The sequence below is a fragment of the Malus domestica genome, chromosome 14 (assembly GCF_042453785.1).
Source record: "Malus domestica chromosome 14, GDT2T_hap1".
Taxonomy (NCBI): domain Eukaryota; kingdom Viridiplantae; phylum Streptophyta; class Magnoliopsida; order Rosales; family Rosaceae; genus Malus; species Malus domestica.
The window spans coordinates 18,557,104-18,582,580 of record NC_091674.1 but is presented as its reverse complement, the minus strand read 5'-3'; the positions used below and the strand labels follow the sequence as shown (position 1 = coordinate 18,582,580).

The 25,477-nt window shown below is 38.9% G+C and overlaps 2 protein-coding genes and 1 long non-coding RNA gene across 3 annotated transcripts; all 3 read right to left on the bottom strand.

Moving 5' to 3' along the window:
* Positions 1-5,112: 5,112 nt before the first annotated feature.
* LOC139191206 (uncharacterized) lies at positions 5,113-5,665 on the bottom strand. The gene is made up of 2 exons (XM_070811778.1): positions 5,501-5,665; positions 5,113-5,388 (listed from the first exon to the last, which is right to left on the bottom strand). Exons 1-2 carry the CDS (start codon positions 5,663-5,665, stop codon positions 5,113-5,115), a joined length of 441 nt encoding a protein of 146 aa, XP_070667879.1.
* An 8,500-nt stretch (positions 5,666-14,165) lies between these two features.
* Positions 14,166-15,468, bottom strand: LOC139191402 (uncharacterized). The gene is made up of 2 exons (XR_011575455.1): positions 14,698-15,468; positions 14,166-14,601 (listed from the first exon to the last, which is right to left on the bottom strand). It is a non-coding gene; the product is annotated as an uncharacterized lncRNA (long non-coding RNA).
* A 6,323-nt stretch (positions 15,469-21,791) lies between these two features.
* On the bottom strand, positions 21,792-24,081 carry LOC103431324 (reticulon-like protein B2). The gene is made up of 5 exons (XM_008369477.4): positions 23,675-24,081; positions 22,879-23,059; positions 22,628-22,769; positions 22,324-22,393; positions 21,792-22,227 (listed from the first exon to the last, which is right to left on the bottom strand). The coding sequence occupies exons 1-5, from the start codon at positions 23,889-23,891 to the stop codon at positions 22,061-22,063; spliced, it is 777 nt and encodes a 258-aa protein (XP_008367699.1). The 5' UTR covers positions 23,892-24,081; the 3' UTR covers positions 21,792-22,060.
* Between the last annotated feature and the right edge of the window lie 1,396 nt (positions 24,082-25,477).

Here is a 25,477-nt window from a genome sequence, read left to right as displayed (position 1 = left end):
TGCAATAAATCTTTGAAGTAAAGGGAAAATTCCTACAATCAATAACTATCTGAATGTACTTCTTGCACATAATTGGTGCCCTTATAAAAGAAAAGGCAACAGGGCCGTTGGTTCAAAAATTGAAGAGGCACCACTTTTCGGATTCTGAAGAGGCACCACTTTCTACATGCAACATCAGCTCATCGGGTACCACAGATAACTTTGCCAAAGATCTCTGACAAAGTTTAGACACATAAATTTTGAAGGTCTAGCTACCCTACTATTACCCACAAGGGTAAAAGAACAGCATCACTGCTTGATAACTAGAAAGTCCCAATGTGTGTCAACTTCCGTTCTTCGTTTCAAGGTAGACTGGTAAAAATGCCCAACCTTTACTCACATTCAAGAAAACACTCCCAACAAGATTGCTTGCTAAAAAATCGAAGAGGCACTGCTCTCCGAATCTCAAGAGCCAGACTCCCAACAGGATTACGTCCTCAAAATGAAGGGAAATAATGAGATTTATGTGGGATTTCTAATGACTAGCATGCATATACAATTCAAAATTTATATACATTTGCAACGGAAGCATGTAATCACATAATATCAAAGCTATAGTCATGCAAATCCCCTTCAAGAAGCATAGGTTCATATATGATGCATCTAAGAAAATATTAAAGAACAAAGTGAAGGTATAGTTTTATACCTCATGATCTAGACTTGAGACCAATGATGGATCACCTCCAAGCTCTTTCTTCTTGGAACTCCTTGAGTCTTGCCTCCCTCCTTGCTTCCTCCACCTTGATAGATTTAGAGCTCCTTTGATTCTCCTCTAGTCTCCAAAGTAGAAGACCTCTAAAGATCCACACCCACTAGTGTAGTGAGATGGATGTTGGAATAACCAAAAATGAGAAAATATGATTAGCTATTTCTCCCTTATGGTGGCCGGCTATGTAGTGTGTAGAGAGAGAGAGACTTTTGTTTTCTCTAGTCGAAAAGAACACACAAAAAACCCTAATAAAACTTTTTCAATAAACTTCCTTTATAAATGTCAAAGAAGTGAGTCAACCACTTGACTCCCTCTCTCTCCTTTCACTAATATTGGCCGGCCTCCATAGTGTGGGTTTGGACTTTGGGCTTTCATCATCTCAAGTCATTCTATGCTTGAATAAAAGGATGCAATTCGTTTGGGCCCAATGGGCCCGAATGAACCTGAACTTTTCTTTAAGTCCTAAACGATCTTTTATTGTTTATATGATTTCTTTAGACTTTCTAATTAATCATAACACTTAATTAATTCAATTAATTAATTCCATCATCCTTTAGTTGTCTCACCACAAGAGTGTTTCGGTGTACAATCATTTTAGGTTCTAATTAGCAAGGCAATGAGGTGATTGGTATCAATCCAATTGATTATTATTTATCCAATCACTTAGTAAATTAAAACTTACTTTTAATTCTCCTTCTTCTTTGATGAATACTTATTTAATCATCTAGAAGAACTCACAAGCCATGAGTGACATCTAACCATATATCGTGGCTACCCAAGCTAATGTAGAATTTGTTCGAAGAACCTATTCAGTTGGAATTTCAATGTAATTCGGTCCTTCTCTAATACAATACTCACAATCACATTACTAGGGTATGGATATTTAATGTCAAACCCCTAATGTGATTATATCAAGTTATATGATTCTATTGAGTCGTATAGGAACGCTTTCCATCATTACACTCGATACTTCGACCGAAGATTCCTAAATCATATCTTAGAGTATTCATCCTCTCATAACAAGGATTAGAGATCCCTTGTTGATCATTCACATGCCTCTAAGAATAAATCACTGACCCCAAAAATGCATAGAACACATCCAAGATGAGATATGGTTATGTCTCATTATCAAATGATCAGCAACGTATCCCCAAGACAACTATGATGTCTTAGGTCAAAGGATTACTTACATTATTCTAACCAGTAGAGTTACTTGCTTGACATGTGAGTAGACCTCCATGCAAGTACTCTTATTTGATTGTGTTCGGTGAACTCATTCCCATAATGAGCACCTACATACTTGTCTTAGTGTCACTACACAAATGGCATGAGACTTTCCATCCTTCCCATTGGAATGGGACATAGTATGTACTGGTCTATGTATTGTCAGTGTCCCTCCGACAATCCTATGACCAAGAACCTTTTTGGACATCATGGTTATGTGAAGAAGGTCTCTGCAGTCTAACATCATTAAATTACTTCTTCAATCGATCCATTGTCTATGGATTCACTCTTTAAGACGTATATCATTTATTGAGATAGTCTTAATGAGTGACTTTGCCTTTTGATGTATTAGAGTTTTCCATACATATAGACATTGTCCTGAAAGGTTTCTTCCAAAGATTGACTTTCAGGGCATATCTCCAACAATCTCCTACTTGCACTAAAGTCAATCAGTTTTGCATCTTATAAATGTTAGTCGAGTGAACTTGAGCTCGTAGGTTAACTAGGTTATGCATTAATCCTTTTAACATAAAAGGATTTACTTATTAAATGTTTCCAAAACATTTAATGTTGTCTCTTCTTTGTGTTCAAATACTTTGATGAGACCTTGATTCCATGGCTTGTGCTATCGCCCCATTACGTCGTAGTATCCTACTAATGACCTTATGGTTTGGATTCAATCATTGGTTCAAAATGAACCCCGTCTATTCGAAACACCTTTTGAAGCAGTTTCTAAAACTTTAATATATATCGACATATATTTCGTTTGTATACTTTATACACACTTTGCTCCAACCTTGAGACCATTGTAGTACCATACTAACAATACTTTCATATGATTAGTACTTCATCCACCATGAAGTCCCATTTGTTAAAATGGGTTATTGTCACTTTGGTTTATAACCCAAGTGAATGCACACTTCTAGAGTCTCACTCTGATGTTCCTTTCTCAAAGGTAATAATATTCTATCAGTTGCTATGGTTCTGATCCTGGGCCATAGTAATATCTTAAAGTGACAACCCTTATGGTTGTTCACTTTTGGATATCATCTCACAGGTCCATACATGTGTCCCTTTTGTGATTTTGTGACATATTCTTTATAAGGGTCATGAAAGCAATTTTTCTAAAATATGTAGAAATACTTTCTCATATCTTCAACGTTTGAGATTCAATTTCCTTATACAACATTCTTGAGACAACCTTGCTGTATCAATAAGTCCATTTTAAGTCTGTACTTCAAAATTGACCTTGTCACAATTTGTCATTTTGAGTAACATCAATATTTATTACGTCTATCAAATAGACTTCATTCATAATATGTTGCTCAAAAGTATAACATCACTCCCACTAACCTTGTTGTAACTAAGCATTCAATCGAAACCTTAAGAAAACATAACACTTATATTTTCTTGATTTGAATGCATATAGCTCCCACTAACTTGTCTTGGATCTATTAACAATCTTTAAGATCCATTAGCTTATTGATGATGTCTCAACAATTTTGGACAATCAACAACTCTAGCTAACACAAGTTATTTAAACGAACATATGCAAAAGAATTCCTTCTCAAGTAATCCCATTTGATATGTGTGACTTTATCAAGTCCATTCATTTAAACTATATGGTGTCAAACATCATATTTCTAGTTTTATTCATACTAAAACCTTTTAAAGTAGTCATATAAGAATTATACAAATCATTAGTGGAAGCATGGCTCCTACTAAGGATATAGGAATTCAACCATTCCGACTAGGTGGTTGATTTAATTCCTTATTAAAACTACATAGAGCATTATAGTTACATGAGGTGTCGAAATCGGATTGTCTTGTTGTTAAACTATATGTTGTGACTCATTTTGAAACTATTCCCTTTTATTTCATCAACTTGTCCATTTGCTTTGTACTTAGCTTGTTCTCGTAAAAGAGAATGATGGACAACTCCCAACATATAACCATTTTATGCTAGGTTGGTGAAACCAACATTCATAGATTATTCTTAGAATGTTACACAACATCGATTTTAACACTTCGAAGAGTTTGAGACCTTTTAACAATTAAAATTACAAACTCATTAATAATAGTGATGCACTATTAATTTTAGACAACTTATAAACCAATCATATTCAAGTTTATATCCTTTTTCTCACCTCCCACTGTTTCTCATGACCTTAATGAGAAATCGCATTATACATTCATAGTGTATAATTATGAAGTATATGGGTAGAGGACATTGTGGAGTAGCTTAGAATCTTTTAAGCTTATTGTTCCAACTCCACTAAGCTCATGTCTTGTTATTAAGTAACTAAAGTCTTTAAACCTTTTATAGATTTAAATACTTCATCATTGGTTTGATCACTAACATATTTGACATTTCTTAAAACAATTTAAGAATGTCCAATTAGTTGTTCGAAACTACTAATTGAACCAAGAGTGATCTTGGTTATTGTGGTTAAGTAAGTGATAACCATAAAAGAAACGTTTTTCTTATGTATTACTTATGTCATTATAATGTGATCTTCCTTTTCTTCAAGAAAGGAATCTCTAGACTTTCTCAATTCATATAGAACTCATATGTAGGCAATTGGAACCAAATCTAAAGATTCATTGTATCCATCTATGGCCAACATGTAAGATCTATCCTTAATTGATAAATCCAAAGCTTGGATATCGCATTATATAAGTGATACATTCTTGTATCTCAACTAGAATACAACAAGACAATTTTCAATTCATAATACTACTTTGAAGAACAAATTTAGTAGAAGGCATTCATCACATTACATTGATATGATAAGTTAAACATTCATAATTTTTTAATACAAAAGAATTAGCTCCTACATTAGAGACTAATTATATACCTTCATATAGGCACCAAAAGTGGGTCTTCCGTCATATGAAGCCTAACAAACTTCCGAAGTAGTTAGCAAAAAGATAATGGCCGAACCCTTCATTCCATTCCTTTTCTTTGCTTATCCATCTTCTACTTGGCTCCATCACCTACATACAATTGCATAAGTGATTAGCATTTCATATCAAATATAAAGATTAAAAGATCTAACAATTAGAATTGAAGATAAGAACAAAACCATACCTTGTGGCTTATCCTTCAAAGATGCAAGGTATAACTTGCAATTCCTCTTCTAATGCCCGTCCTTTCCACAGTGGTGGCAAGTCCCCTTGGGCTCCTTTGCCTTCTTTTTCTTCACTCCTCCTTGTGCCTTAGGAGTGGGTGACTTCTTCTCCTTTCCTTTGCCTTTGCCTTTCGGTTTAGCCTTGGAAGTGGATGGCTTGTTGTAGGCTACTGCAGCAGTCCCTACAACATTCTCTTTCTTCATAGTCTTCTCAACGGTTACTAACATGTTTAGTAACTCAGAGAGAATGCTATCCATCTTGTTCATGTTGTAGTTCATGACGAACTGCGAGAATGAATCAGAAAGAGAAGCCAAGATGAAGTCCTGGGCCAATTCCCCGTCAAGTGGAGTCCTTAGGTTCTCCAATTGTTCAATGAGTCCAATCATCTTTCAATACATGTTGATGCACTGGGGCTCCCTTGACCATTTTGGTCTTCACAAGTTCACTGACAGTGCTGAAGCGACGATTGCGCGTCCCTTCACCATATAACTTCGTAAGATGGAGTATGATGGATGATGCACTATCCATACCCTCATGCTGTCTCTGCAGCTCCTCATTCATGGAAGCCAACATATAGCACTTAGCTTGTGTATCATCCTCAACGTGCTTGTCATACTTAGCACGTTCATCCTCAGTGGCCTCAGGGCCAAGAGGTATGTGAGGTGCAGCCTTGTCTAGTACGTAAACAATTTTCTCCAAGGTTAGGAGAATCTTGACATTACGATACCAAGATGGGAAATTGTGCCCCTCAAGGCAATGCTTGTCGAGTATCTTTGCAAGTGTGCTTCCAACCATATCTAAATACATAACAATAAAATAAATTAGTTTGATTGTTGATTAAGTCAAACGATTCGGGTCTTGAAACTGAATGACACCACCCACTAATTTTGGCAAATTCCATATCCCTCAAGATGGAATCCGGAGATTTCAATGAAAGCTCCTAGCGGGTTATGGGAGGCTCACTATTACCAAGCCCACCTCACGATGATACGATGTCGGCTAGCAAAAATAATAATGAGAGGGTATGGCTACCCATTCACAACAACCTCTTTTGATTACCCATCTAATTGGCCTCTAGGGAACAATGCTTCACAATGATATGATGTTGGCACCATTTCTCTTAGTTAAGTTTTGACCCACCATGCCGGTTCGGATAGGGGTCCAAGTATGACCTCACGATGATACGATGTCGGCCATACTCGTTGCCTACCTTCACCACATCAAATGTTTGAAATAGACTCCTCCTGAGTATAAGCACATACTTTGAACTCCCCCATGATAGGGTGAAGGCGGTGTATGCGTCATAAACGATTGGAGCCTACCATGGTGGAAGGCCACGAAGAAGTGTTTAAAAAGCACCTCTCCGCTTTCAACTTAATATTGGATGTTGGTTGAGGGATTTTAAGGTCTCATCATTTTATTTATTTAATCAAATTATAATAAATTGTGTCCTATTACAACTACTAGTCCAAAGTAAATGAAATTAGTAGTATATGATATCTCCACTATTTGTTTTCGTAAAACAAATCAATATCAAAACAATTTTTCAAAATATTGGAGATATATATCACTACTAATTGTGTTCATTTTAGTTTAGTAGCGTATGATACTCCCACTATTTGTTTTGAGAAAAACAAATCAATATCAAAAATTGAATTTTTCAAATATTGGAAGTAACTACTACTACTAAGTTTTTTGCATTCCTTCAAATTTGGACTTTATAGTTATCTTAGGCTCTTTGGATGACTATGGACGTATTAGGTTGATTCAACAACGAGCCAACATTGTTGAATAAGATCTAGGGAGGAATGTATCGTTTTAATTACGCGCTTTCAATCCAATTAAAACATTTTTCATTAAGCCATTAGAAACGAAGGATAATCATTCATTGCTAATTAGGGCGTTGGACCCAACAAATCTTTAATCTCATGAAAACCCCTTTTAATATGTTTCCTTACCAATAGTTAAAGAAACTCTAGTCTAGTACTAGAGGGAATCAACTAATTGAAAGAGATAAAGAAGTAAAAAGAATTACAAACCGATTTGTACAAATTACATATACTAAGAGGGAGAGAAAGATTAATGTCTAACATGTTGAGGTCCAATTAAAATAGCAATTAAAACACATTCCCAAGGTTCAAACCATTTGAATTTAGCGGCCTTTCTCATAGCTCAATTATCCTTTAAGGCACACGTCCATAGTCAACCATTTTACTAACTACTTAATCACATTAAATAATTAAATTGGAATGCAACATAATCAATTAGATTTAGTACATATGGGCATAATTATATGATGAGTTTAAGCTACAAACAAAATTAAAATCATAATATTTTAATCTCATAAAGAGGTGGGGCCAAAATGCAATTATAAAAAGTTATGGGTCAAACCGTAAATACTAGAAAGTATAATCAACTTTTTAAATTACAAAATAGCCCATAGAGGATCCATTAATAGGGTGGCCGGTTATGTGATGGGGAGAGGGAGAGGTCCTATCTTGTTCCCTTAGTTTCAAAATAAAGCAAAAACCCTAGCTTTTCCTTGTCATCACTTGTGCAAGTTGGCTTAAAAAGGTATGATGGGTGTAAGGTCTCCTAGTCAAGTCTAGGATTGAGTCAATCAAGGAAAAGCTATTGATGGCAAGTTTACCATCCAAATTCAAACAACAAAGTATGAACACTAAAACAAAACCTTTTACACCAAAATCAAAACCAAGGTTCTAAAAAACGCTAGGCGCTAGTCGGGCGGTGGGCTGGCGCCTAGCGCCTAGGCGGCTAGGTGGGGTCTAGGCGGGCGTCTAGGCGGCCTGGGCCGATTTAAGTAAACTTCTTGTATATCTTGTAAATAAGTGCATATTAACACTGCATTGAACTTGTATATCATGTATCCAAATGTCAAAACAATGTGTTAAATGATATAACAAGTTCAATATGGCATCACTATACACGTGTTAAATGATATAACAACTTTCTAAAGATGTGCCATATTTTGTATATCTTGTATATCACTAGGTGGATTTAGGTAATCCTCCCAACCTTCAAGATGTGCATTCAACTTGTTATATTGTGGCCTCATCAACGTATTTCATCGATTTCATTGTATCCATATTTAGTTGACTAATACATCATCTCTTTATTAATTAAAATACCAAATAACATAACTTAAATGGACAATAACTAAAAAAAAAGCAAAATACAAGATGTAAAATACATATTAACATAAGATAATAACTAATACTTAAACGTTAACCCTTGAAAATGGATAAACATATTTAACACCACACTCTCGATTCCACTGCCACAATAACCAAGTATGAATATTATATTAATATTTAGAAAATAGATTTAAACTAAAGTAAAGAAAAGTTAGAAAACCAATGAACATTTAACAGGAAGAAAGGGAAAGCCTTCAGACTTCGACCTCTTCACGAAGTCGAAGCAAGAAGACGAAGCAACACCGACACGACCTCCTCCTTATAAATGTCAAATCTCTTCTTCCAATTTCTTATTTTTGGATCAGGTTCTCCGATCTGCTAAAAGGCTCTTTGATATATTCAATTAGTCATCCATGTGTTTGGACGTCGGCGATGTTGCCGTGCAAAGACAGTGATTTGCGACAGAGCTGGAGAGTTTCAGGTACCGCCCAGCCGCCCGCGGGCAGCCTAGCGCCCTCCTAGGCCGCCCAGATACCTGCCTAGGCCGACCAACGACGGCCTAATTCTTTTCCCGATTTTTCTTCCGATTTTGGTTAAATCCCGGCGGCTAGCCACCGCCCAGCGCCTAGGCGGCCGCCTAGACCGATTTTTAGAGCATTGATCAAAACCATGAACACCAAGAACAAAACCATGAAAACAATTTCAAGATTTGTACTTTCTTGGTGATTTTTCAAACCAAAAAACAAAAGGGACAAGGCCTCTACTTTCTAGCTTTAAAGTGTGTGTGTGTGACTTAAAATAAAACACAAACACTAGCCCAAAAATCCCCCCAAAACCGTGCCCTCCCCTATGGTACATAAGCCCCAAATTTTGTTCAAAAACTCACTCTTCATTCATGCATCCAAAACACTTTTTGCATACATATCTTTTTCAACTCTTGAAACACATTTTTCAACCTTTGAAAAACAAAAGATAAACATATTTTGAATGAAGAAATAATATGTCAAACATAAAATTCAAACCCATATGCATAAAATCCAAAAGGACACATCAAATATAAACCTTTGGCTCTCGATACCACTTGAAGGGAAATAATGAGATTTATGTGGGATTTCTAGTGACTAGCATGCATATACAATTCAAAATTTATATACATTTGCAACGGAAGCATGTAATCACATAATATCAAAGCTATAGTCATGCAAATCCCCTTCAAGAAGCATAGGTTCATATATGATGCATCTAAGAAAATATTGAAGAACAAAGTGAAGGTATAGTTTTATACCTCTTGATCTAGACTTGAGACCAAGGATGGACCACCTCCAAGTTCTTTGTTCTTGGAACTCCTTGAGTCTAGCCTCCCTCCTTGCTTCCTCCACCTTGATAGATTTAGAGCTCCTTTGATTCTCCTCTAGTCTCCAAAGTAGAAGACCTCTAAAGATCCACACCCACTAGTGTAGTGAGATGGATGTTGGAATAACCAAAAAGGAGAAAAGATGATTAGCTATTTCTCCCTTATGGTGGCCGGCTATGTAGTGTGTAGAGAGAGAGAGACTTTTGTTTTCTCTAGTTGAAAAGAACACACAAAAAACCCTAATAAAACTTTTTCACTAAACTTTCTTTATAAATGTCAAAGAAGTGAGTCAACCACTTGACTCCCTCTCCCTCCTTTCACTAGTATTGGCCGGCCCTCTTAGTGTGGGTTTGGACTTTGGGCTTTCATCATCTCAAGTCATTCTATGCTTGAATAAAAGGACCCAATTCGTTTGGGCCCAATGGGCCCGAATGAACCAGAACTTTTCTTTAAGTCCTAAACGATCTTTTATCGTTTATATGATTTCTTTAGACTTTCTAATTAATCATAACACTTAATTAATCCAATTAATTAATTCCATCATCCTTTAGTTGTCTCACCACAAGAGTGTTTCGGTGTACAATCATTTTAGGTTTTAATTAGCAAGGCAGTGAGGTGATTGGTATCAATCCAATTGATTATTATTTATCCAATCACTTAGTGAATTAAAACTTACTTTTAATTCTCCTTCTTCTTTGATGAATACTTATTTAATCATCTAGAAGAACTCACAAGCCATGAGTGACATCTAACCATATATCGTGGCTACCCAAGTTAATGTAGAATTTGTTCGGAGAACCTATTCAGTTGGAATTTCAATGTAATTCGATCCTTCTCTAATACAATACTCACAATCACATTACTAGGGTATGGATATTTAATGTCAAACCCCTAATGTGATTATATCAAGTTATATGATTCTATTGAGTCGTATAGGAACGCTTTCCATCATTACGCTCGATACTTCGGCCGAAGATTCCTGAATCATATCTTAGAGTATTCATCCTCTCATAACGAGGATTAGAGATCCCTTGTTGATCATTCACATGCCTCTGAGAATAAATCACTGACCCCAACAATGCATAGAACACATCCAAGATGAGATGTGGTCACGTCTCATTATCAAATGATCAGCAACGTATCCCCAAGACAACTATGATGTCTCAGGTTAAAGGATTACTTACATTATTCCAACCAGTAGAGTTGCTTGACATGTGAGTAGACCTCCATGCAAGTACTCTCATTTGATTGTGTTCAGTGAACTCATTCCCATAATGAGCACCTACATACTTGTCTTAGTGTCACTACACAAATGGCATGAGACTTTCCATCCTTCCCATTGGAAGGGGACATAGTATGTACTGGTCTATGTATTGTCAGTGTCCCTCCGACAATCCTATGACTAAGAACCTTTTTGGACATCATGGTTATATGAAGAAGATCTCTGCAGTCTAACATCATTAGATTACTTCTTCCATCGATCCATTGTCCATGGATTCACTTTTTAGGACGTATATCGTTTATTAAGATAGTCCTAATTAGTGACTTTGCCTTTTGATGTATTAGAGTTTTCCATACATATAGACATTGTCCTGAAAGGTTTCTTCCAAAGATTGACTTTCAGGGCATATCTCCAACACAAAAATCGAAGAGCCACCACCCTCCGAATCTCGAGAGCCAGACTCCCAACAGAATTACGTTCTCAAAAATCGAAGAGACACTGCTGTCCAAATCTCAAGAGTCGGACTCCCAACAGGATTGGTTTCTCAAAAAATCGAAGAGGCACCGCTCTTTGAATCTCGAGAGTCAGACTCCCAACAGGATTACATGCTCAAAAATCGAAGAGACGCTGCCCTTCGAATCTCGAGAGCCAAACTCCCAATAGGATTACTTTCTTAAAAATCGAAGAGACACTGCTCTCCGAATCTCAAGAGTCAGACCTCCAACAAGATTGTTTTCTCAATAATCGAAGAGGCAAAGTTCTCCGAATCTCGAGAGCCAGACTCCCAACAGGATTACGTTCTCAAAAATCGAAGAGACATTGTTCTCCGAATCTCAAGAGTCAGACTCCCAATAGGATTGCTTTCTCAAAAAATCGAAGAGGCACCGCTCTCTGAATCTCGAGAGTCAGACTCCCAACAGGATTACGTGCTCAAATATCGAAGAGGCACCGCCCTCCGAATCTCGAGAGCCAAACTCCCAACATGATTACTTTCTCAAAAATCGAAGAGACACAGCTCTATGAATCTCAAGAGTCAGACCTCCAACATGATTGCTTTCTCAATAATCGAAGAGGCACAGTTCTTTAAATCTCGAGAGCCAAATCCCCGACATGATTGCTTGTTCGAAAACCGAAAAGGCACCGCTCTCCGAACTTCGAGAGCCAGATTTCCTTAGATAAAGCTCATCTGCAATCTTCACACGTAACATCTGATAGGAGCATATTTATGCGCTGTAGTTAGCTAGTTCTTATGCATTTTCGTTATGTTTTCTTAGTTTAAGTAGTCTTTTAAGCTAGTTTTATGTGTTTTCAGGTTTTAAGGGCAAAGCATATAAAAAGATGCATTTTGGAGCCTTTTGGAGCAAAATGGAGCTTGGAATGAATGTCACATATTTGGAGCCAAAGGTTTGGACGAATTTGAAGACTTGAACATGATGATTCCTACTTGAACAAGGTTTCCTAGTTGAAGTAGGAAAGTGCTTACATGAAGAAAGATTCCTAATCGACGAAGGATTCCTAGTTGAAGATGGATTCCTAGAAGAATGAAAATTCCTACTCAAACAAGGTTTCCTACTTGAGGTAGGAAAGTTAAACCTAATTGGCCTTGAGTTTCAGCAACAAATAAGTTTTCCAAGTCAAAGAAGGAAAAGGAATCCAAAAAGAAGAAGGATTGATCAAGACAAGCTTTCCTATTCCTAATGTGCAAAGGTTTCAGTTACAAAGAGGAGTCCTAAACACTTTAGGACACCTTAATCCTTGTTCTAGAAAGATGTCACACCAATTTCAGCAAGGAAACCTTCCTTGCCATGCATAACCCTTTCTAGAACCTATTTCCTTGCCTTGCAAGGCTTTCTAGAAGCCTTATCCTGCCTTATCCAAACCTGCCGCATCTTTTAACCTTTTCCCTTGAGGATTTTGATTATTTAAGCCTTTTTCCTTGTGGATTTTGATTCTAGAAGTCCATATCTGATTTCCCTAGGGTTTTAGGTGCCTATATATATTGATATTTCATCCCTGGCCGCACCACCACCTCCCATACACATCAATTAACGCCAGAAATCAGCCCTTGCTCTTTGCCGCAGCCTTCCACCACCATACTCCATAATTCCTGCCAAAAACCACCCCTTGCCGCACCACCTATCCATCCTAAACACCACCATACATCCCCCATCCATTCTACACCATTCATAACCCCAAAACCTGTCCCTAACCTTTGTGCCGCAGCAAGGAGGAAGAAGGAACTTCGTGGATGCACCTGTTGCCCAAGTTGGAGTGTCTAGGTGTTCTCTTTCCTTGGATTTCAATGTTTAAATTTATTTATCTTTGCTTTGTGTGTATGAGGAACTAAACCCCCCCTTGGCTAAGGGGGATTCGAAACCATGTTTATGTTTGCTATATGATTTGATTACTTCTAATTGCGTTTCATAAGTTGTGAATTCAATTTACTTATCTATATGAATTAAAACTGATTTGTATGTGTTGGTTGAGAGTGCACGCTTAATTTTCATGCATAAATCTAATGCTAGGATATAAGGGAGTTTCACCTAATCGTTATGAACTTATATTCGCAAGTAGTAAAGGTTGTTGATCACAATCGTGTTAAGTACATTCTTGGCATAAGTTTCATGCAATTCATAGTAACAAGTGCCTCATCAATGCTTATGGTTTTCATAGAACTTAATGATTCTTGCTTGTATCTCTATTATGCAATTCATGTAGGGAACTTGTGAGGAATGCTTTGGGTTGTTGTATGCAATTCATCCAATTCGATAACTTTAGGAAAATCTGAGGGTTAATTAGTGCAATTCATGGTTAATCTGGGGCGTTGGGAATTCATGGTTTATTGAGAAGCAATTGGAAATCGTTTTGTATGCAAGTGTGACATGTGTGGAGAAGAACCCCTTAGCTAGCTTTCCATCCATTCACTTTAACCAAATTCATTTTTAAAATCTGTTTAGTTTACAAAGTTTCTGTTTGTTTTCAACTTTCGTCAAAACCAAATCCCCCTTTTTTTTGTTGAGTCATCTTAGTTAGAAATCAATTTAGTTTGTGTTTTTAAGTATCTTGAGTCAAGTTATAGCCTATTTTCGTCCAAATTTGTGTTTGTGTTCAAAACTGCCCAGATTGTGTTTTTAAGGCAGTTTTGAGTGTTTCTGGGCAGTTTTGAGTCTTTTGGTTTGTTTTAGTGTTTCAGAGTTTAGTTTTGCATTCTTTGAGTCTAGTTTAGTGTTTTAAACTTTGTTTTTACGTTTTGAGTAAGTTTTCAAGTGATTTAGCAATCCCTCCTAATCTCCGGCCTAGAACGATCCCTACTTACATACTTTGCTACAATTGATAAAAAGAGGGTTTAATTTGAGTGTTTAACTTTTATCGCATCAACATCAGCTTTCCAGATACCACAGACCACTTTTTCAAAGTGCTCTGACAAAGTTAAAACACGTGAAGCTTGCAGCTCCCACTACATTGATATGACCAAGAAGGGTAAAGGAATAGCACTACTACTTGTTGTTAGGGAGACTCCTATATATGTCGACCTTCATCCTCCACAGCCAGGCAGACCTGCAAATAAAAAAAATGCTCAACTTTTCTTCACATCAGAGAAGGCACTCTCAGCAGAGTCTCTCGAAATACTTAGCTTCTTTTCCTCCCGATAATACCTCTACAAACAAGCCACACCAGAGAAAGAGTATCTCATATCATCAGGGTTAAAAGCAAGAGTATCCTATATCATGTTTTTTCCCTGTTTTTCCTTTGGCCTTGTTCTTACCTGTAAAACAAAGAGAAAGAGAATGATCAGTCAGCACTTGGAATCAAGCTTCCAGTCAGGAACTGACTGCCTAGAACCCCTTGCTTGATTACTTACCTGGCATAACTCTCGAGTACTCATCTTCAACATCTTATGCTTCTAGAGAAGATACCACATCTGCCTAAGGAACAGATAGGGCAAGTGAGAAGGATACAAGGAAGCATGTGGAGACGAGCGTAAAAAAACACGTGCCGATACATCTACTACTTTGTCAACAGTAAAAGTATCCCATATCATCAGAGTCGAATGTACTCTAGATTTGATGGACTTGTTTTGACCCTCAAATTCTTGAGTCGGCCTTATACTCTGGAGGAAACCAGAAAACCCTCCAGCCCAGTTCAAGAATAAGCGTGTGGAAAGTTACTTCTTCAAAAGCAAAAGTATCTTATATCATATCTTCTCCATTTGCTTCTCCTTATCCTTGTTGCTGTTTACGACACAAGGAGAAGGAGAACAATCAACCGGAAGCTGAAGTCGAAACTCCGATCCAGGTTGTTTGCTTGGAAGTCTGATTGCTTACCTTATCTGTTACCTCTTTCGGCAAATCTCCTAGCTCGGCGACTTGGGGGACTCTTACTATAGGGTTTGTATCGCACTTGACCAAGCCCAAAACTACAAGTAAGCTTCAAATGAAATTGATACATTACCTTGTGCATCTTCATCGGTTAAAGATACCACCCCTGGATGGAGGAAAAGTACTTCTAGAAAAGATGTCACATCTACATATGAGACAAATAAGGCAAGTGAAAATGATACCACAATTCGGTACTTAGAAGTTTCGTGATTACTTAATGGCTTGAATCTTGCAAGTCCCCAACCGAGGAGCTCACTCACTCAGGAACTTAAGGGAGCACTGTTTGAACCATACTTGACCAATCCCGAAACTACTAAGCACCAGTCAATGTTATACCATCAAGGACTCAAGGACCCATAAGAGTTTCCCTCCAACCAGGAGGCCAATCACAGCGCGACACGTGTCGACATCAGAAGCCAATCATAGCGCAACACGTGTCAACATCAGAAGTCAATCACAACACAACACGTGTCAATGTCAGAATGAAACTAGAAACTCTCTTCTATAAATAGAGATCATTCTCGCACAATATTTCCGAATGTCATTTGTACTAAATCATTCACTAATACTCACTAAAGGAGAGTTGAACCTATGTACTTGTGTAAACCCTTCACAATTAATAAGAACTCCTCTACTCCATGAATGTAGCCAATCTGGGTGAACCACGTACATCTTGTGTTTGCTTCCTTGTCTCTATCCATTGACATACTTATCCACACTAGTGACCGGAACAATCTAGCGAATGTCACAAACTTAACATTTTCTGTTGTACCAAAGTCCTTACTGATTTTGTGCATCAATAGAGGTCATAAGGAGCAAATTGTTGATGAAGAGGTGGATAATAGCAGTGAAATATGAACTGAAGAATTATGGAAAAGCAATTTCAAGAAGCTGAAGAATTCTTGACCCAAAACATATCGCTTTCATTAATTATTTTCAGCGAGTAATGGCCTAATTCCCCCGCTTGTTTTACTTTTCATTTTCTTCCTGCTATTAATAAAAACTAGTAGAGGGGGAATAGACGGGGGAGGTGCAATGGCCTTCCTTCAAAGGAGGGTTGATGTCTCTCACACGATTGTTGATGAAGAGCTAATCTCGCCTACTCCTTATCTACAAATTTACATAAAAAGAACATGGTATAGGAAGGAGAGGTCAAAAAGAATGGATAAGCAAAGTGAAGTTCACAAATTGTAATCTTTTTAACCAACTTCATTTCCTTCTGTTACAATAGAAGGGAATGAGAATTTGTTAACAAACAATATTTTACTTTAAATTAATTCAAACTGCACAGATAAAGTCCCATCCAATGTAGAGAATATGACTGGTCACATATGCGAAGATAAGAAGCAAAGAAAGATTTTACTTTAAGTTAATTTGTTTACAAACGATATTTTATTTTAAATTAATTCGAACACCAGTGCATAAAGCCACATCCAATCTAGAGAATATGACTACGCCTACATATGCGAAGACAAGAAGCAAAGGAATATTTTCCACAACAACAACAACAAAGCCTTTTCCCACTAAGTGGGGTCGGCTATATGAATCCTAGAACGCCATTGCGCTCGGTTTTGTGTCATGTCCTCCGTTAGATCCAAGTACTCTACGTCTTTTCCTAGAGTCTCTTCCAAAGTTGTCCTAGGTCTTCCTCTACCCCTTCGGCCCTGAACCTCTGTCCCGTAGTCACATCTTCGAACTGGAGCGTCAGTCGGCCTTCTTTGCACATGTTCAAAATCACCGGAGCCGATTTTCTCTCATATTTCCTACAATTTCGGCTACTCCTACTTTACCTCGGATATCCTCATTCCCAATCTTATCCTTTCTCGTGTGCCCACACATCCCACGAAGCATCCTCATCTCCGCTACACCCATTTTGTGTACGTGTTGATGCTTCACCACCCAACATTCTGTGCCATACAACATCGCTAGCCTTATTGCCGTCCTATAAAATTTTCCCTTGAGCTTCAGTGGCCTACGACAGTCACACAACACGCCGGATGCACTCTTTCCATCCAGCTCGTATTCTATGGTTGAGATCTCCATCTAATTCTCCGTTCTCTTGCAAGATAGATCCTAGGTAGCGAAAACGATCGTTTTTTGTGAGCTTCGCTAGATTGCTCCGGTCATTAGTGTGGATAAGTATATAAATGGATAGAGATAGGAAAGCAAACACAAGATGTACGTGGTTCACCCAGATTGGCTACGTCCACGGAATAGAAGAGTTCTCATTAATTGTGAAGGGTTTACACAAGTACATAGGTTCAAGCTCTCATTTAGTGAGTACAAGTGAATGATTTAGTACAAATGACATTAGGAAATATTGTGGGAGAATGATCTCGTAATCACGAAACTTCTAAGTATCGGAGTGTGGTGTCGTCTTGACTTGCCTTATCTGTCTCATAGGTAGATGTGGCATCTTCTCTGGAAGTACTCTTCCTCCATCCAGGGGTGGTATCTTTAACTGGTGGAGATGCACAAGGTAATGTATCAATTTCACTTGAAGCTTACTTGTAGTTTCAGGCTTGGTCAAGCGCGATACAAACCATGTAGTAGGAGTCCCCCAAGTCGCCGAGCTAGGGGGTCTGCTGAAAGAGGTGACAGACAAGGTAAGCAATCAGAGCTCCGACTGATTGTTCACCTTCTCCCCATCTTGCAGCAGCATGAAGGATAAAGAGAAGAAAAATGAGAAGAGATGATATGAGATACTTTTGCTTTTGAAGAAGTAACTTTCCACAGGCTTATTCTTGAACTGAGCTGGAGGGTTTTCTGGTTTCCTCCAGAGTATAAGGCCGACTGAAGAATTTGAGGGTCAAAACAAGTCCATCAAATCTAGAGTACGTTCCACCCTGCTGATATGGGATACTTTTGCTTTTGACAGAGTAATGAATGTATCGGCACGTGTGCTGTTACGCTTGTCTCCACATGCTTCCTTGTATCCTTCGCACTTGCCCTATCTGTTCCTCAAGCAGATGCGGAATCTTCCCTGGAAACATAAGATGTTGAAGATGAGTACTCGAGAGCAATGCCAGGTAAGTAATCAGGTAAGGGGTTCCAGGCAGTCAGTTCCTGGCTGGAAGCTTGATTCCAAGTGCTGACTGATTGCTCTCTTTCTCCTTGTCTTGCAGGTAAAAACAAGGCCAAAAGAAAAGACAGGGAAAAAGCATGATATGGGATACTCTTGCTTTTAACCCTGATGATATGAGATATTCTTGCTCTAGTATAGCTTGTTTGCAGAGGTATTATCGGGGGGAAAGAAAGCTGAATATTTCGAAAGGCTTCGTTGGGAGTGCCCTCTCAGATATGATGAAGGGTTGAGCATTTTTGCAGGTCTGCCTGTCCGTTGGGGATGGAGGTCGACATATATAGGAGTCTCCCTAACAACAAGTAGTAATGCTATTCCTTTACCCTGCTTGGTCATAGCACGGTAGTGGGAGCTGCCAGTTTCACATGTTTTAACTCTGTCAGAGCACTTTGAAAAAGTGGTCTGTGGTATCTGGCTCTCGAGATTCGGAGAACGATGCCTCTTCGATTTTTGAGAAAGCAATCATGCTGGGGGTATGACTCTCGAGATTCGGAGAGCAGTGTCTCTTCGATTTTTGAGGAAGTAATCATGTTGGGAGTCTGGCTCTCGAGATTCGGAGGGCGGTGCCTCTTCGATTTTGGAGCAAGCAATCTTGTTGGGAGTGTTGTCTCGAATGTGAGTAAAGGTTGGGCATGTTTGCTAGTCTACCTTGCCACGAAGCACAAAGGTTGACACACAGGGACTTTCCAATTATCCAGCAATGGTACTGTTCCTTTACCCTCTCTTCGATTTTGAGAAAGTAGTCATGTTGGGAGTCTGGCTCTCGAGATTCGGAGGACGGTGCCTCTTCGATTTTGGAGCAAGCAATCTTATTGGGAGTGTTTTCTCGAATGTGAGTAAAGGTTGGGCATGTTTGCTAGTCTACCTTGCCACGAAGCACAGAGGTTGACACACAGGGACTTTCCAATTATCCAGCAGTGGTACTGTTCCTTTACAGTTGTGGGTAATAATATGGTAGCTAGACCTTCAAAATTTATGTGTCTAAACTTTTGTTAGTGCTGTTTCTTTGCTATTCTTTTACCTTTCTTGGTCAGAGCGATGTAGTGGGAGCTGCAAGCTTCACGTGCTCAACTTTGGCAGAGAACTTTGGCAAAGTTATTTGTGGTACCCATGAGCTATTGTTGCGTGTGGGAAGTGGGTGATTGAACAGTAAGATTCATGTGCTTTCTACTTCACCAGAAGTCTTCGACAGAATGCCCATAATTTCTGCAAAGCTGAGTGTGCGTGTGACAGGTGCTGACAAGGCTAGAAAAGTAGGTGCCTCTTCGATTTCTGAGATCGGCCCTCGTGGTCTCTGAGCAGCCCAGCTTTTGAGAAAGCGAGCGCCTCTTCGATTGATTCGGAGAACGATGCCTCATCGATTTTTGAGAAAGCAATCATGCTGGGGGTCTGGCTCTCGAGATTCGGGGAGCAGTGTCTCTTCGATTTTTGAGAAAGTAATCATGTTGGGAGTCTGGCTCTCGAGATTCGGAGGGCGGTGCCTCTTCGATTTTGGAGCAAGCAATCTTGTTGGGAGTGTTTTCTCGAATGTGAGTAAAGGTTTGGCATGTTTGCTAGTCTACCTTGCCACGAAGCACAGAGGTTGACACACAGGGACTTTCCAATTATCCAGCAATGGTACTGTTCCTTTACCCTCTCTTCGATTTTTAAGAAAGTAGTCATGTTGGGAGTCTGGCTCTCGAGATTCGGAGGACGGTGCCTCTTCGATTTTGGAGCAAGCAATCTTATTGGGAGTGTTTTCTCGAATGTGAGTAAAGGTTGGGCATGTTTGCTAGTCTACCTTGCCACGAAGCACAGAGGTTGACACACAGGGACTTTCCAATTATCCAGCAGTGGTACTGTTCCTTTACCCTTGTGGGTAATAATATGGTAGCTAGACCTTCAAAATTTATGGGTCTAAACTTTGTTAGTGCTGTTTCTTTGCTATTCTTTTACCCTTCTTGGTCAGAGCGATGTAGTGGGAGCTGCAAGCTTCACGTGCTCAACTTTGGCAGAGAACTTTGGCAAAGTTATCTGTGGTACCCATGAGCTATTGTTGCGTGTGAGAAGTGGGTGATTGAACAGTAAGATTCATGTGTTTTCTACTTCCCCAGAAGTCTTTGACAGAATGCCCATAATTTCCGCAAAACTGAGTGTGCGTGTGACAGGTGCTGACAAGGCTGGAAAAGGCTGGAAAAGTAGGTGCCTTTTCGATTTCTGAGATCGGCCCTCGTGGTCTCTGGGGAGCCCAGCTTTTGAGAAAGCGAGCGCCTCTTCGATTTTTGAGATCGGCCTTCGTGGTCTTTAAGCAGCCCAACTTTTGAGAAAGCAAACGCCTCTTCGATTTCTGAGATCAACCCTCGTGATCTCTAAGCAGCCCAGCTTTTGAGAAAGCAAACGCCTCTTCGATTTCTGAGCAGGCGCCTCTTCGATTTCTGAAGCTTCGTCGAGTGCAGATTTTTATAAGGGCTGGCATTAAGTTCCAAAGCACACTTGAATCTCCACCAGTAGAAGCTTCATTCTTGCACTTCTAAGATCTTGATTTGTCCGACCTCTTCTCTCTTCAACACCTTTGAAAATGTCTGGCCCCTCCGACCGTCGTTTTGACTTGAACCTTGTTGAAGAGGCAGCCCCGCCTTCTCCAGACAACATATGGCGCCCATCCTTCGTCTCCCCTACTGGTCCTCTTACCGTTGGGGATTCCGTGATGAAGAATGATATGACCGCTGCGGTGGTGGCCAGGAACCTTCTCACTCCCAAAGATAACAGACTACTTTCCAAACGGTCTGATGAGTTAGCTGTTAAGGATTCGTTGGCTCTCAGTGTTCAGTGTGCAGGTTCTGTGTCTAATATGGCCCAACGCCTATTTGCTCGAACCCGCCAAGTTGAATCATTGGCGGCTGAAGTGATGAGTCTCAAACAGGAGATTAGAGGGCTCAAGCATGAGAATAAACAGTTGCACCGGCTCGCACATGACTATGCTACAAACATGAAGAGGAAGCTTGACCAGATGAAGGAAACTGATGGTCAGGTTTTACTTGATCATCAGAGATTTGTGGGTTTGTTCCAAAGGCATTTATTGCCTTCGTCTTCTGGGGCTGTACCGCGTAATGAAGCTCCAAATGATCAACCTCTGATGCCTCCTCCTTCTAGGGTTCTGTCCAGTACTGAGGCTCCAAATGATCCCCCTCCGGTGCCTTCTCTTTCTGGGGCTCTACCGACTGCTGAGACTTCTCCTAAGCAACCTTTGTGAAGGCTCCCTCTTGTGTGCTTATTTTGACTCATGTATATGTACATATTTGTAGCTTATCGGGGATATCAATAAATAAGTTTTCCTTCATTTCAACGTATTGTGTTAAATACACCAAAGCCTTCTTCGCTAAGTTCTTTGAATTTTCTTTTGTTAAAGCTTGTATGTTGAAGCTTTCTTGATAAGATTGCAATGCGAATTATTGAATACCAAAAAGAGAAACAATCACCAAATCATTCCAAATCATTCCATCCAAGCATAAGACATTAAGCAAAGAAGAAACGCATTGATTTGAAATGTACTAGCATGATCACCAGGTCACACATAACAAAAACTCCATGAAAAATATAGCCAAAAATATCATATACGTAGCGAAAACAAGTATGAAAAACACATTCACAAATTCATCCCCACCGTGAATCCAGCGGACTCGCGAACTATGAAATGGAGACGAGGATCCTAAGCAATCATGGACAAAATGTGCACAACACCCTGGCAAAACACAGTTAATAGAACCGGCTGCACGTCAACCACTCTAAAACTTCTTGGCCTTCGTCTGCCCCCTAGGAATTTTACTTAGCACCTTTGCGTCAAATACTGCATACTGCTTCTTCATCTCAGTCAGTGCCTTCTCCGCAACCGCATCCACCTGGTCATCGTATTTCTCATAGAACACAGGAAGTGTGAAGAGCAAAACAACCGCTGTGAAGAAAGAATCAACACCATGGTAAGAACAAGCGCAGAAAGAAATGGAAAATGGCAGCCATAACTGATATGTACAATGTGTGGTTTCCTTACCTATGTAGACCAAGGTCAAGAAGTTGTAGTACTTCCCCAAGATGGACACAACCCACAAGCCAGCAATCGCCTAATCGATCATAACACCATTCACAAATACGAAAAAACATAAACAATCAAGTCAGCAACATGGTATCTAAAGATCATCCCTTTCATATGAACACAGATTGCAATTCATACATGCCATGATTATATACAAACAAATTGCAAATCGAGAAACAATTAAATCATCATCATCATCAATCGTAGTGGAACATGAACAGCATCAATCAGAAAAGACAGAGCTAGAGGGCAATAAACATACAGAGAGGAACTGCTTCAGATCCTTCCCAGATGCAATCTCCCGCACGATAACAAAAGCACGGTTGATCTCTGATGTAATTGCAGACGCAATCTGTAGAACCGGCTTCTCAGGAATTTGAACTTGTGGAATGTGGGGTGGAGACCTGAATGTAACAAATTGGTGCTAAGTGAGTCATTCCAAACATATAAAATCGAGACCATTGCCCCGAACACAAACAGAACAATTAAATAAAGAATCAAAGGCATTCTTACTTGTTAATGAAGGTTGAAGCGTTGGACCACAAGAACAACATAACAATCCCAATAATCAACAAGTGGGAGACCAGAGTCAGCAGATGGTATTCAAGCAATTCAAAGAAAACCCATATGATCGTTAAGGCGATAAGAACACCTGCCGACACCTTCTTGCCCCTCCAAAGGAAAATATCAGCGGCTGTAACATATAATTATTCAATTTTCATCAAACCATAACAAAAACTTGCATTTCTTGAAAATTTCCAATTACGAAAATACAAAACCACGTATAATCACAATGTCATTGTACAAAAAATTTAACCCAACACAAAATTGCAACATGATTATAAAGGCTCAGTTAAATAATTAGTTGGATTAGCAAAAATGGAAAAAGAATGTCAATCAATTTTTCATCAAACCAAAATTATAAGGTTGCAGTTCTTGTAAATTTTCGATTGTGAAAATCCAAACCACGTAATCAACATGTCATTGTACAAAAAGTTAACTCGACACAAAATTGCAACATGATTAGAAAGGGTTCAGTTTAATAATCAGTTGGATTAGCAAAACTGGAAAAGGATTAAAAAGCCAATTAAAAAAATTAACAAAGTAACCCCCAACTTAATTTATTCACAAAAATCAAAACTTAACAAAATAATCACACAGAAGTGAATTAAGAACATTAACAAAGAAACCCCAACTTTAATTAAATACCAAAATCTTAATTAGCAATTAAACAAAGTCACAAGGCCTCAGCAGATCTAGATCCATTAGCAGAAAGATCAGAAAGAACGTTTCGATTGCGAAACGCTACCTTTTCCGCCACCGAAGACGTGGTGCACGGGCTTCTCCCTCCCAAAGAGCCTGTTAACCTTGGACTTCAACGATGCCGAATAGCCACCGCCAATGCCCTTGTCGCGCACTGCCTCCGACGGCGGTAACGCCGACGACGAATCGTGACCGTGGATCTTGTCCGGTACCTTGTCCAACAAAGACTCCGCCGCCTTCACTTCGTCTGCATGCTCCGCCATCTCGACAACGCTATCGTTTCACAATTCCCCAACCAAGAAAATACTTCCCGTTTCGAAACCCTCGCTCGCCGATCTTCCCGTTTCTTTTTTAGCGTTTCTTTTCCTCTCACTCTCAGTCGCTCTGTTTTTTTCTCCCTCGGTTTGCGCCGTTTAAATAGGCGGGGTTATAAACCCCGAACCCTGAGCAATAAGAGCCGCTAAAATTAACGGCGGTTAGATTTGACGACATTGTCCGTTGGTCTGGGCCACGGAGTTCTATGTACGTGGCGGAAGGAGAGGGCGTTATCTAAAATCACGGACCGCGTGTGACATTGTTGGACCTATGGCGTGCGGCCACGTGAGGAAAATGGTTGGCCCATGGAAATCTTAGCTCTTAAGCAAATATTAAATTCGTTTTTTTGTTGGTCCGAAAATTAATAAGATTATCCTTTTTTTAGGCGACGTTTGGGTAATTCCACTTGTAATTTTCAGAATCAATGGGTGATATTATATGGATGAATCGGAATCCATGGGTGATATTATATGGATGACTCTGAATATTTTATTTTCTGTGTTGATGGATCTGAGCCGTCCATGTCAGACGAACATCACACATGGATGTCACATAGATAATGTGTATAAATCTCATACAAGTTAATGTTTTTTGGGATCTTTTGATATGTGTCTAATTTTGTAAGCCTGTTTTTAATGGAATCCACTAATATTACATAAGCATAATGGGGCCTAGTAAGTACAGCAATCATCCATGTCAGCAATTAAAATGCACATAATTTACAAACAAAATTACAACAATTACCATTAAATGGTTTATCAGGTCTCTTGCAGATGAATAATAGAATTTTACGGCTTAATTTTCATTGTATTGCAAAAATAGACTATATATACACAAGGTTCTAAAAAACGCTAGGCGCTAGTCGGGCGGTGGATTGGGGCCTAGCGCCTAGGCGGCTAGGCGGAGCCTAGGCGGGCGTCTAGGCGGACTAGGCGGATTTAAGTAAATCTATTGTATTTCATGTAAATAAGTGTCTGTTTATACTTAAAATATATATAATTTCATCATAAACTAGAAAATAGAATGACATATATATTATAAAGTATTAGAACATAATAAAAATATGTGGAGCAAACATATAATGTGTGTTTATTTAAGTGTTAAATAAATTTCTTATTGACATGTTTAAAAACTAGTGAAGGTTCTTGAAATACAGTTAAAGTTTTGATCTCTATATATAAATCTTCCAAATAATTACACAATATATTATTTAATAGTGGAGTGGGTAATTGTTTTTATTATAATTTAACTTATAAACCCAAGTAGTAATTACATAATATATTATTTAATAGTGAAATGAGTAATTGTTTTTATTATAATTTATAACTTCAAGAAATCAATTAGATAAGATAAGGGGAGTTGGTAGTGGAAATCAATAAGGGTTTGGTTTTGACGCTTGGTTTTGACGCCTTGGAAATCGGGAGGCTTTTGCTTTGAGCTGTCTCGTTTCCTTTTCCAGTCTTCATTCACTTCTTCGAATACTGCACCTATTTCTCCATCGTCTTCTCTGCCTAATTCCCCATCTTCTTGCCCT

Excerpts from the sequence above, each read along its gene's own strand:
- LOC103431324 (XM_008369477.4), bottom strand. The coding sequence starts at position 23,891 with ATGGCGGAGCATGCAGACGAAGTGAAGGCGGCGGAGTCTTTGTTGGAC. Across the intron at positions 23,060-23,674 it reads CGTCTTCGGTGGCGGAAAAG|CCGCTGATATTTTCCTTTGG; the intron begins GTAGCGTTTCGC and ends TATATGTTACAG. Across the intron at positions 22,228-22,323 it reads CTTGACCTTGGTCTACATAG|CGGTTGTTTTGCTCTTCACA; the intron begins GTAAGGAAACCA and ends CTTTCTTCACAG.
- LOC139191206 (XM_070811778.1), bottom strand. The coding sequence starts at position 5,665 with ATGAATGAGGAGCTGCAGAGACAGCATGAGGGTATGGATAGTGCATCA. Across the intron at positions 5,389-5,500 it reads GAGCCCCAGTGCATCAACAT|TTCGTCATGAACTACAACAT; the intron begins GTATTGAAAGAT and ends TCATTCTCGCAG.